This window comes from Coregonus lavaretus (genome assembly GCF_964263955.1).
Source record: "Coregonus lavaretus genome assembly, chromosome: 22".
In the NCBI taxonomy this organism is placed as follows: domain Eukaryota; kingdom Metazoa; phylum Chordata; class Actinopteri; order Salmoniformes; family Salmonidae; genus Coregonus; species Coregonus lavaretus.
In genome coordinates, this window is record NC_140009.1 from 4,077,037 (window position 1) to 4,090,905 (window position 13,869).

At 44.5% G+C, this 13,869-nt stretch overlaps 1 protein-coding gene across 2 annotated transcripts; it reads left to right on the forward strand.

Moving 5' to 3' along the window:
• The first annotated feature begins 3,537 nt into the window (after positions 1-3,537).
• Positions 3,538-13,647, forward strand: LOC311149685 (pancreatic progenitor cell differentiation and proliferation factor B-like). Of its 2 annotated transcripts, XM_084186890.1 has the most exons (5): positions 3,538-3,712; positions 4,524-4,616; positions 6,630-6,707; positions 9,073-9,172; positions 13,072-13,647. In XM_084186890.1, exons 2-5 carry the CDS (start codon positions 4,562-4,564, stop codon positions 13,196-13,198), a joined length of 360 nt encoding a protein of 119 aa, XP_084043016.1. In that variant the 5' UTR covers positions 3,538-3,712; positions 4,524-4,561; the 3' UTR covers positions 13,199-13,647. The 2 variants fall into 2 exon arrangements, with proteins under 2 accessions (XP_084043016.1, XP_084043015.1); XM_084186889.1 differs by lacking the exons at positions 3,538-3,712; positions 4,524-4,616; positions 6,630-6,707 and adding an exon at positions 7,239-7,540.
• The last annotated feature ends 222 nt before the right edge of the window (positions 13,648-13,869 follow it).

Here is a 13,869-nt window from a genome sequence, read left to right on the forward strand (position 1 = left end):
TGCTTTGCTGGTAGAAAATAAATGTTAGTTTTTGTTTTCTTTCTCTGGAAGTTATAGAATAGGGTTTAAACTGGGAGGGTTTTTCTTTCTCTGGAAGTTATAGAATAGGGTTTTTCTGTCTCTCTTTTGTAGGCTCAAGTGCTTGATGCTGTTGTGCCACATCTGAAATGATCAACTGTCAAACACAGTCCAGACGGCTCTCTTTGTCCACCATTTTTATTATAAGAATTGTCCCCGTGCCCCAGCACTAACCCCACCACACACACACACACACACACACACACGTACGTACACACGTACTCTTACACACTCCGTGACTAGTTTTACTGTTATTATATCAACAACACTTCCTGTTTAGCCAGTGTGCACTAATCCAGCCTCTTTACACTACAAAGAACAACTAGCAGTAGCTGTTCCCAAGCTTATAACCTTCAACACAATGGCTTCAATTGGTTTGGTGACACCGTCTCACGTTTGTTATTTTCAACATGAAGTATCTACGTAGATTGTATTGTTTTTCCCAATTTATTGTTATTACATTCTTTTTTTTTATTTAACCAGGTAAGCCAGGGGATGGAATATTAATTTACCCTTCTATCTATCTAACTTGTGGGTTTTTTGATCATTTTTAGTAGTGATGATCATATTTAGGTGATGTGTTTTTGATCTCTCTCTTGGGTGAAGTTTAAATAAGTGTCATTTTTTTAAATTTAATTGCCATTAGTAAATCGTTGCCAATATTTAATACCTGCCTGTTACAGATCTCTTGCTCTCTCTCAACGGAATACTAGAGTTATTCCATAGATAGTAGTAAACCTACTATCTGGACCGGTTTCCAAGACACAGATAATCTCCATTCAGAAGGCCTTTTAGTCCAGGACTAGGCTTTATCTGTGTTGGCAGACCGGCCCTCTAAGGCAGCCCAATTCAGATGTTTTGTTCAATTAGTGGCAAAAGATCAGAATTGGGCTGCCTGTGTGTAAACACAGCTGATGGATAAGTAGGTTCCTGTTGTCTCTGGTTATGACATGGCAGATGCATCCATAGCTTATGTAGAGCTGCAAAAAAACATGTTTTGGTCTAATGTACGTTTTTTTTTTGGGACGCCACAGCTGCATTTGTTAAAACAAGTTATTGAGGGCATGTACAATGTGCTAAGCCAATGTCGGGGATGAAAGAATGAATATATATAGCTTTATTTAGGATGTGAGCCTAGTTGTACACATTAAATGGATCAGATGGGAGAATGGTGGATGAATTTAAATGTTGGTTTGTCATATATTTGGCTATCAATAAAGCATTCCTTTAAACAAAGAAGAGTTGTTGTTAATGTTCGAATTTGATCATTCAATCCAAAATATTTTTTATAAAGCCCTTTCTTTCCCTCAACAGTTCATGAAGTGCTCTACAGTTACCTGGCCTATACCCAAAAGCAAGAGTGCAGTGGTCAGGAAATGCCCTAGAACAGGGATCAGCTACACTGAACAAAAATATAAATGAAACATGTAAAGTGTTGGTTTCATGAGCTGATATAAAAGTTCCCAGAAATGTTCCATATGAACAAAATGTATTTCGCTCAGATTTTGTGAATACATTTGTTTACATCCATGTTCGTGAGCATTTCTCCTTTGCCAAGATAATCCATCCACCTGACAGGTGTGGTTTATCAAGAAGCTGATTAAATGGTATTCATTGAGGGGAAAACGTTTAACAATGTCAACTTAATAAAAGGCGTCTGGTAAAAGAGCGACTTACAATTAGTGAGTGCATACATTTTCATACTGGCCCCCCGTGGGAATTGAACCCACAACCCTGGCGTTGCAAACGCCATGCTCCACCAATTGAGCTACACAGGACTTTATATCCTGGCATACACTATATATACTGTACAAAAGTATGTGGACACCCCTTCAAATTAGTGGATTCGGCTATTTCAGCCACACCCCTTGCTGACAGGCGTATAAAATAGAGCACACATATATGCAATCTCCATAGACAAACATTGGCAGTAGAATGGCCTTACTGAAGAGCTCAGTGACTTTCAACGTGGCACTGTCATAGGATGCCACCTTTCCAACAAGTCCAAGTTCTGCCATACTAGAGCTGCCCTGGTCAACTGTAAGTGGTGTTATTGTAAAGTGGAAACATCTAGGAGCAACAACAGCTCAGCCGCTAAGCGGTAGGCCACACAAGCTCACAGAACGGGACCACTGAGTGCTGAAGCGTGTAGCGAGTAAAAATCGTCTATCCTCGGTTGCAACACTCACTACCGAGTTCCAAACTGCCTCTGGAAGCAACGTCAGCACAAGAACTGTTCGTCGGGAGCTTCATGAAATGGGTTTTCATTGCGGAGCAGCCGCACAAAAGCCTAAAATCACCATGCGCAAGAGTGGTCTAACTAGCTACCATTGGACTCTGGAGCAGTGGAAACGTGTTCTCTGGAGTGATGAATCACGCTTCACCATCTGGCAGTCCGACGGTGTCCACATACTTTTGGTCATGTAGTGTAGTGACTAAAACATAATTTAATTAGAAACCTGTCTTACATTTCTATACGATCTCATAGGCATACATATTTTATGCTTGGGAATACTTTGGGACAGATTTCCAAAATTAAAATCACTTGGGGCTGATTTCCTGGTGTTTTTACAGTCTTTGATGTCAGCGAATGAAAATTAAAACACACAAATGTTTTATTATAAATGTTTTTGCGCGTAAAAGTTGGGGGCCAAATAAAATCACCCCTGGGCCAAATTCGGGTTGGGGAACCCTGGCCGATTTCAATGTGAAAGTAGCGGAAATAGTATTTGTAACTAACACGTTGCAGTTTCTCGGGTCTTATTGTAACACCCAGAGACCAAAACGAGCCATTCCCACAGATAATTCATTACTTTGGTAATATATGGGTGTAAATTGTTTCCTTGGGCGCTTTTGTGGTGACCTATAATATATTTGTTTTAAAGCTAAGGGTAAGTTACATGTCTTGAGCTGTTACAGTACCAAATGCCAATCCGCACAAAGCCTAAATAAATACCATACAATTCACAGACCTTAATGTAGCCGAACAATGAATGTTCTCCATTTATACCCTAAACCCACTGAACATACCCGTTACAGCTAGAAGGGCTATAAAAGCTGTAGACATTAACACCCCACTAAGTTTCTTCCTTAGCCTATTGATAAAACAGTTGTTCCCTGACCGGGAATCGAACCCGGGCCGCGGCGGTGAGAGCGCCGAATCCTAACCACTAGACCACCAGGGAAGTAGTAATATATTGGAGACCTAAACGTACCTAAACGTTTCTAAAGCAGATGTTCATAAAACAAAACGTATTAATAATGTGATAGCTGTTGACAGATACATATTTATTTATTTACTATACTTTATAAATAGTTTGTCACAGAGATCTAGTTGGCTCAAATTTTCTGAGCAAACAAATTCAGTCAACCCACTGCACGTCGTGCACGATCGACGATCAAGTCCCGCCTAGTCTCACCAGCGCTGTCACCTAGTATAAAACCGCTCCCCAATCCTTCATTCCGGTAAAACATTTACTGCAGACAAAGCTGACTGTGGCAGGTCGTTAGAGGGTTTTATTTACCCACAATTTATTTTCAAATGGGCCCCGTCGCCTAGCGTTAACTCCCCTACCAGCCTCGCCGATTGAGTTGGGTGCTGTTTAACATCAGCACGTCGCTGGGTAACAAAAAGGTGAGATCCGCTCGAAATGGCAGTTTGAAGATGGAGAATGCAGCGATGCTAAGTTAGCTAGCTAATGCTAGTGATGCTCGGAGAATATGTGGTTGTTGTTTTGGACATTTTGCTTTTGTATGACAACGGCACGAAGTCATCGTGATTTCAATCTTCCAGACGAAAATTTTTTTGTATGTAATTTGTTTTCAACTACGCTCATTTTCATGTTATTGTTTGCCAACGTTGCAAGATTTCCTTTTGACATTTTACCCGAGAATGTCATTTTTTTTTTGGCCTTTCGTCCCAAATGGACATCATGTTCTTCTAGCTAACGTTAGGTAGTCGAGTTGGCTTTTTCTTCAGCAACAGACCCACCAAATGATGTTCTGTAATTTTTCTAAACCCGACTTTGTCATTTTCATTCACATTTTTAAGAATGGGGAAATTGTAGCTATCTAACGTTAGCTAACGTAGTTATGTACCGCTGTTGATTGAAATCATGGGTTAGGCTTAAATCGAATGGCCCTTGGTCCCTAGGTTTAGCACCCCCACATTAGTGAGAAATTGTCATTTGTGTCTAGTAGTATTGGATGCCTAAAAGTCACAGAACAGATAGTGGCCTATTTACTAAACATTTTGAGGCAGCCTTGCCAGTAATGATTGCCTCCAATATTGATCATTTTAGCTAAGTGTGAGAAGTTACTTATTGCTTGTTACTGTATGCACTTAGCCAGCCATGCATTCTGAAGAACTTAATAGGAGCTAAATCATTGCCAAAAACGTGTGCAATTAATGTCTGGCTATGTCCAAATGTCTCCCGTTCTTCCAGGGTTTCTATCTAACGCACGATTCAACAAGGTCGGGAGAATGGCAGCGATCAACGCAGGCGGTTCTCTTGTGGCTACCCATGACTACTACCGAAGTGAGTAGCTCTCGGGCCGGGGCATGTCTTTACAAACTTAGCCCTCAGGCCCTAACTCAATCGAGCTCCATCATAATTCACTTCAGCCTTCAACAGTCGTTTGTTTTCTCAAGCCCTCTTAATGTCCTCTGATAAACCTAGCTTGAGTCCCAGATCTGTTTGTGCTATCTTGCCAACAATTCTGTCAGTCACACCAAATATGACAATGCAAGGAGTTGGCAAGACAGCACAAACAGATCTGGAACTCGGGCTAGTCGGATCTCTTGACTGTACTCATTCAGAGGGTTGGGTTCATTTAAATGCGGAAGACACATTTCGGTTGAATGCATTCAGTTGTGCAACTGACTAGTGTATTCTCTTACATTTACATTTTAGTCATTTAGCAGACACTCTTATCCAGAGCGACTTAGTTAGTGAGGGAATACATTTTCATACTCTCTTGTATTGGGCAGAGAGGGGCCTTGTGAGGTGAATGGGTTATCTTATCTCTGCAGTGCATTTGTTGCCATGTCTACTGCCTAGACCAGGGGCCGCCAACAAAACTGGCCTACTAGGTGATAAAATAAAATACAAAATCTTTATTTTGTAGTCTTTGGGCCCCCCAAACATTTTTGGAAGGGATTTTAGTTTTGTCAAACTGTACAATTTAATAATAATTAATATGAGTGGAGTACTCCCGAGTGGCGCAGTGGTCTAAGGCACTGCATCGCAGTGCTAGCTGTGCCACTAGAGATCCTGGTTCGAATCCAGGCTCTGTCGCAGCCGGCCGCGACCGGGACACTCATGGGCGGCGCACAATTGGCCCAGCGTCGTCCAGGGTAGGGGAGGGAATGGCCGGAAGGGATGTAGCTCAGTTGATAGAGCATGGCGTTTGTAACGCCAGGGTTGTGGGTTCGATTCCAACGGGGGGGCAGTATAAAAAAATATGTATTCACTAACTGTAAGTCGCTCTGGATAAGAGCGTCTGCTAAATGACTAAAATGTAATATGCCATTTAGCAGACGCTTTTATCCGAAGCGACTTAGTCATGTGCGCATGCATTTTTCCGTATGTGTGGTCCCGGGGATCGAACCCACTACCCTGGCGTCACAAGCGCCATGCTCTACCAATTGAGCTACAGAGGACCACAATCACCAGGAAGGAATTCATCCAAAAATGTGTTTAATGTATGAAATCTGTTCCCAAGTATTCCCACAAATTAAAATAAAAAAGAGATGTGCTTGTGTCTCAATGTAATCTAGGTATGAAATGGTTGTTTTCGATGCGCGAGTAGCACAGGAGATGTTGATGGAACTTCGGTAGCATTTTCCTTTATTAAAGACCACAGCTATAATAAATGCAGCCTCTGGATATGCGGTTTCCAGTTTGCGCAATGTCCCGTGTAGTTCCTCGAGAGCCGTCGCAGTGTCTGCTTGGGGGGGGGGATATACACAGCCGTGACGATGACCGATCACGCCATGAGTAGTTAATCGTGAAACGTACACCTCCACCTTTTATTTTTCCCGGAGAGTTCTTTATTCCTGTCTGCGCGATGGCTGGAGAACCCAGACGGCTGAATGGACGGGGATACTATATCCAGAGAGCCATGATTCTGTGAAACCGAGTATGTTACAGACCCTGATGTCTCTCTGAAAGGAGATCCTCGCCCCGGAGCTCGTCTACTTTATTGTCCAGGGACTGAACGTTAGCGAGTAATGTACTCTGAAGCGGTGGATGGCGTGCAGGTCTCCTGAGTCTGACTAGGAGCCTTTTTCCTCTTCTCTGGTGTCGGCGTCTTGACGCAGACCAACAGGAGAGTACATTTTCTGATGATAGACAGAGCAACGTGAACTTGTTGGGGATCACACCTCTTGGTCATGAATGCGTTTTTATTGTCCAGTCCTATCCTGATACAGTGACCGGAGTGTGGATTGATCCTGTGACGATAGCCTAGGCTGAGAGTGGGCTTGTGTTGAGGGTGTTGAACGTGTTGAACGAGACCTTTTCCATTCCTGTTGTGTTAACTTTCCCCAGGGCGCATCGGCTCCACCTCCAGCAGCAGCTCCTGTGGGAGTTCAGAGTACAGCGGGGAAGTCATTCCACACCATCCAGGTACATAAAGCAAGCATATGGGCGACGGTGGGGGGAAGGGACCGTGTCCTGGGGTGGTACTGGGAGTTCAGAGTACAGCGGGGAAGTCATTCCACACCATCCAGGTACATAAAGCAAGCATATGGGCGACGGTGGGGGGAAGGGACCGTGTCCTGGGGTGGTACTGGGAGTTCAGAGTACAGCGGGGAAGTCATTCCACACCATCCAGGTACATAAAGCAAGCATATGGGCGACGGGGGGGGGGAAGGGACCGTGTCCAGGGGTGGTACTGGGAGTTCAGAGTACAGCGGGGAAGTCATTCCACACCATCCAGGTACATAAAGCAAGCATATGGGCGACGGTGGGGGGAAGGGACCGTGTCCAGGGGTGGTACTGGGAGTTCAGAGTACAGCGGGGAAGTCATTCCACACCATCCAGGTACATAAAGCAAGCATATGGGCGACGGGGGGGGGAAGGGACCGTGTCCAGGGGTGGTACTGGGAGTTCAGAGTACAGCGGGGAAGTCATTCCACACCATCCAGGTACATAAAGCAAGCATATGGGCGACGGTGGGGGGAAGGGACCGTGTCCTGGGGTGGTACTGGGAGTTCAGAGTACAGCGGGGAAGTCATTCCACACCATCCAGGTACATAAAGCAAGCATATGGGCGACGGTGGGGGGAAGGGACCGTGTCCTGGGGTGGTACTGGGAGTTCAGAGTACAGCGGGGAAGTCATTCCACACCATCCAGGTACATAAAGCAAGCATATGGGCGACGGTGGGGGGAAGGGACCGTGTCCTGGGGTGGTACTGGGAGTTCAGAGTACAGCGGGGAAGTCATTCCACACCATCCAGGTACATAAAGCAAGCATATGGGCGACGGTGGGGGGAAGGGACCGTGTCCAGGGGGTGGTACTGGGAGTTCACGAACTGTGATGTCATCATATGGCACATAATAGGTTACCACCCTGCTATGTAATGTAAGATGCCACCTGTTGGTGATGAATGGCTTTGTCCATGAGGGGTTGGGAATAACACAAGACTGCTAGAATATGAATTTCCCATCCAGTTTGAACAGTGAAGTTGTATTGTATACAGTTGGCTATGTGATTCTAGGATATGATTATAAAGTCAAATGCACATCATTTCCATGGGGTGCTTGGTTGGTCTCCTGAGTGGGGCAGTGGTCTAAGGCACTGCATCGCAGTGCTAACTGTGCCACTAGAGATCCTGGTTCGAATCCAGGCTCTGTCGCAGCCGGCCGCGACCAGGAGACTCATGGGCGGCGCACAATTGGCCCAGCGTCGTCCAGGGTAGGGGAGGGAATGGCCGGCAGGGATGTAGCTCAGTTGATAGAGCATGGTGTTTGCAACGCCAGGGTTGTGGGTTCGATTCCCACGGGGGGCCAGTATAAAAAATATATATATGTATTCACTAACTGTAAGTCGCTCTGGATAAGAGCGTCTGCTAAATGACTAAAATGTAAATGTAATAGCCAACCGTGTGTGTGTGGTGGGGAAAGGAAATTGAGTTGAACAATGAATGTCCTCTTACAACCTTAAACTGCAACAGTTGATGATTTGCAATGCAAATAGTCCGGGTAGCCATTTGATTAGCTGTTCAGGAGTCTTATGGCTTGGGAGTAGAAGCTGTTGGGAAGCCTTTTGGACCTAGACTTGGCGCTCCGGTACCGCTTGTCGTGCAGTAGCAGAGAGAACAGTCTATGACTAGGGTGGCTGGGAGTCTTTGACCATTTTTTGGGCCTTCTTCTGACACCGCCTGGTATAGAGGTCCTGGATGTCTTCTGACACCGCCTGGTATAGAGGTCCTGGATGTCTTCTGACACCGCCTGGTATAGAGGTCCTGGATGTCTTATGACACCGCCTGGTATAGAGGTCCTGGATGTCTTATGTTTACTAATTTAGACATTATGAACTACAGTTGTTTTAAATGTGACATGGCACTTAGTTGGACCAATGACCTGTTTGAAAGCGGTAATTATTATGATCCTAAATTCAAGCAGTATTATTCCATTTGGTTTTATGGTACGTCAGAATTCTACACTGACTGCCCCACTTTGTGCCTAGTCCCACCTACCACACTCACAAAGTACACAGTCCGCTAAATACTGAGTGCTGTCGATCTCAAATCAAATTGTATTTGTCACATACACGTGTTTAGCAGATGTTATAGCAGGTGTAGCGAAATGCCTGTGCTTCTAGCTCCGACAGTGCAGTAATATCTAACAATTTCACAACGTATACCCAATACACACAAAACTAGTAAGGAATGGGATTTATGTATGTATGTGACAAGCAATGACAGATGTTGAGGCGTTGTGTAGTTTTATAGATTCGCATTTGACCTAGTTGTAATCCGTTTCTCAGGTCTGCCCAAACAAGACTCGGGACATTGGTGGGCAAGTTTTTTCTTTGGGAAGCAGAACCAGCCAGGAATGACCCCTCTGACAGAGGAGGCCCAGCAGAAGTAAGTTGAAGTGGGTAACTGGGAGAAATGTGGGGGATTGGACTTTCTCTTGTGAAACATCTTCAAAACACTTCTCTGGTAAAATGCCAGATTTTTTTACTTTTAGGCAAAACATTAGGAAATGTAGCTGCTTACATTCTTTCTATGATAAACATTAGAAATATATTGGCCATGCATCGGTTTTGCAAGAAATACCTTGCTTTTTTCATTGTAAGCTCATTTACTTGTGTAGCTGCCAGCCAGTATGAAAATGTATGCACTCACTAACTGTAAGTCGCTCTGGATAAGAGCGTCTGCTAAATGACTAAAATGTAAATAAGCTTCATAATGTGACCAGTGAAAGGAAGAACGCGTTCTGTTTTATCTCCTAATGTACTGCACAAGTTGACTGCAGGGATTTACTTAAAGTAGCTACAAATATAAATATTTATTTAAGTTTTGAAACAATATTGGAAAACCATCCCCTGGCTAGTTCCTAATAGCCTGGTAAATACAGTATACCGCCTAATAGCCTGGTAAATACAGTATACCGCCTAATACCCTGGTAAATACAGTATACCGCCTAATACCCTGGTAAATACAGTATACCGCCTAATACCCTGGTAAATACAGTATACCGCCTAATACCCTGGTAAATACAGTATACCGCCTAATACCCTGGTAAATACAGTATACCGCCTAATACCCTGGTAAATACAGTATACCGCCTAATACCCTGGTAAATACAGTATACCGCCTAATACCCTGGTAAATACAGTATACCGCCTAATACCCTGGTAAATACAGTATACCGCCTAATACCCTGGTAAATACAGTATACCGCCTAATACCCTGGTAAATACAGTATACCGCCTAATACCCTGGTAAATACAGTATACCGCCTAATACCCTGGTAAATACAGTATACCGCCTAATACCCTGGTAAATACAGTATACCGCCTAATACCCTGGTAAATACAGTATACCGCCTAATACCCTGGTAAATACAGTATACCGCCTAATACCCTGGTAAATACAGTATACCGCCTAATACCCTGGTAAATACAGTATACCGCCTAATACCCTGGTAAATACAGTATACCGCCTAATACCCTGGTAAATACAGTATACCGCCTAATACCCTGGTAAATACAGTATACCGCCTAATACCCTGGTAAATACAGTATACCGCCTAATACCCTGGTAAATACAGTATACCGCCTAATACCCTGGTAAATACAGTATACCGCCTAATACCCTGGTAAATACAGTATACCGCCTAATACCCTGGTAAATACAGTATACCGCCTAATACCCTGGTAAATACAGTATACCGCCTAATACCCTGGTAAATACAGTATACCGCCTAATACCCTGGTAAATACAGTATACCGCCTAATACCCTGGTAAATACAGTATACCGCCTAATACCCTGGTAAATACAGTATACCGCCTAATACCCTGGTAAATACAGTATACCGCCTAATACCCTGGTAAATACAGTATACCGCCTAATACCCTGGTAAATACAGTATACCGCCTAATACCCTGGTAAATACAGTATACCGCCTAATACCCTGGTAAATACAGTATACCGCCTAATACCCTGGTAAATACAGTATACCGCCTAATACCCTGGTAAATACAGTATACCGCCTAATACCCTGGTAAATACAGTATACCGCCTAATACCCTGGTAAATACAGTATACCGCCTAATACCCTGGTAAATACAGTATACCGCCTAATACCCTGGTAAATACAGTATACCGCCTAATACCCTGGTAAATACAGTATACCGCCTAATACCCTGGTAAATACAGTATACCGCCTAATACCCTGGTAAATACAGTATACCGCCTAATACCCTGGTAAATACAGTATACCGCCTAATACCCTGGTAAATACAGTATACCGCCTAATACCTTGTGTGCGTTGCTGTGTTAAGAAATGCTAGTTTATCAACCTTTTTTTAAGCTAAACGTTCTGATCTCTGTTGCATCTGATTCATTTACTTTTTAAGGTTTGTATTTAATGTATCCTAGGCTTACTGGCTGTATGACTGTGGGATCTAGCTTCCCACAACTGTCCCAGAGTCTGTTTGGGCTGTTTCTTTCACGACAACCTGACCAATAGTAGGAAAGTGTACGTACTCTATGGGGGATAGTGGATTGACTGGCTCATAGGCGGCTCATCCACAAAGCAAGGGGAAGCTAAGCGTTCCCTAAGTAAATTGAATTAAATTGCCATGCAGAAAAATAATTCAAAATGGGCTACTAAATCATGATTTGGCCCCAGAGGATCGTTCGCTTTCCGAAGCCTTAAAGTCCTGAAGGAAAGACGGAGCACACCATTTGGGCAGCGCGCGGCAAATACAAAGTAGATGGTTTTGAGTTTGCGACTGTCAGTGAGAAGTAGAGCGTCATATCGCAATATTACACATTTACAGTATGAAAAAATTTATGCACTCACTAACTGTAAGTCGCTCTGGATAAGAGCGTCTGCTAAATGACTAAAATGTAAAATGCTTTATTATAAAGGTTGCATTTTTATGGTGAAAATTTGCTGTCCTAAACTTTACACTCTGGCACGCCTACGCATAGGCTAATGATTTTGCTGTTCGTTACTCGTCTTGTTGGCTGAGAAAGTAAATGTGCAGTTATTCTAACATGTTCAAAGTGCACATCAGAATTCGGTTTTTAAAAAAATGACCGCACATCGTTGCATCCTGTTAATATGAATTGCCATAATCTAAATGTGATTTCTGTCATTCTGAGCACAGTGGGTGGACGCCCTAATCAGGTTATGCACCCAATGCATATGATCCAGTAGATTTCTCAAATGTCCAGTAAATTTAAAATGCTGCCGGTCAAATGTCCGGTGCCACATTTTCATAATGGAAACCCTGGTGTGTATACTGGCAGTGCTTGCTGAGGGCATTTATGAGCCAGTGGTCCTCTCCTTCCCTCCCTCCCATCACTTCTCCCCCATTTTTTGGTCATTTTTTTTCGCCTATTTTTCTCTCTCGACGAGAGACTGGCTCCAAGCAACGGTCCCCTCCACGCAGACTTGCTCGACACAGCTTGTCATCACCGGTCGCAGTCTCAGTTGCTGCATATCAAATTGTTACTAAGAACCTGGGGTTTCAATTTTATTAAAGTTTTGATTTTTAGTTTCATCAAATGGAGAGCGCGGTGAGAGGAGAATCTCCCCGTAGCCAAGCAGAACACCCAGCTCTCCCTCAGTAAGCTAACGTTAGCTAGCAAGGGTCCGTCACTATGACAGACAGCTTTCTGACACAGTAGGTCATTATCCTCATGGCAGTTCTATCTACAACATTAAGCAAGGTGCACCCTGCTGAATACAACCCTGGTTTTCCTTGCCCTCACACTCAACCTCTCCTCCCCCCCTCCCTGTCTTCAACCTCTCCTCCCCCCTCCCTGTCTTCAACCTCTCCTCCCCCCCTCCCTGTCTTCAACCTCTCCTCCCCCCTCCCTGCCTGTCTTCAACCTCTCCTCCCCCCTCCCTGCCTGTCTTCAACCTCTCCTCCCCCCCTCCCTGTCTTCAACCTCTCCTCCCTCCCTCCCTGTCTTCAACCTCTCCTCCCCCCTCCCTGTCTTCAACCTCTCCTCCCCCCCCTGCCTGTCTTCAACCTCTCCCTCCCCCCCTCCCTGTCTTCAACCTCTCCCTCCCCCCCTCCCTGTCTTCAACCTCTCCTCCCCCCCCTCCCTGTCTTCAACCTCTCCTCCCCCCCCTCCCTGTCTTCAACCTCTCCTCCCCCCCCTCCCTGTCTTCAACCTCTCCTCTATCCCTGGGAATTGAACCGGAGACCTTTTGCATTGCTAGTGCTAAAGTCTGAGCTACACGGGACGTTCATTACCTGACCTCTCACACTCAACCTCTCCCTCCGCTCTCTTCCAGGGCGGCGGCCATGACCGTGACCAACGGCCAGGTGACCTGCGTTGCCAGGGAGATGGCGATGACGAGGCAGGTCAGCGACGGCAGCGAAGCCGTGAGGTCCCAGCCGGGGAGTCCACCCCCCTCCTGAGAGAGGGGACAAACGCTAGGAGACGGAGGCTGCGTCCCCGTCCCCTAGACACTTGACTCTGTTCCGTCCTCCGCACTAGCACACTACATAGAATGTATGCCTGTTTACATCGCTTCATACTAGGTAGTATGCTAGTGTAGATATTGGAACAGACCCCCTTAACCCTTGACTGTGGATTTGTTCCAAATGGCACCCTGTTCCCCATTTTTTTTTTTTCTTTGTGCACTACTTTTGACCAGGATCCATTGGGCTCTGGTCAAAAGTAATGCGTTATCCACATTAGCTACATAGAATGCATGCCTGTTATATTGCTTCATGCTAAGTAGTATGGATATTGGAAGACACCCCTCTTTTAGTTTTGTCTTTTAGTAGGACAGGCTGCCAATGAATTTTTTATTTTTTTTTGTATCTGTTTTTTTGTATCTATGAACAAATATATAAAAAATAAAGTTTTAAACTACCTTTTTTTTTTTACATTTGTACTTGTCTGTGACAACGTGGCGCACTCACAACTTTTGTTAACCTCGTCACTTTGTCACCCTGTGATCGCAGATGTCCAGTAAAAGTTGCCTCAGCCTAATTATGGACTTGTCTGTCATTTTCTGTTTCTTTCAAAAGGAATTTATCGCTCTGAAAAAAATACTGAAAACAATCTCCGTATGCCAAACAGA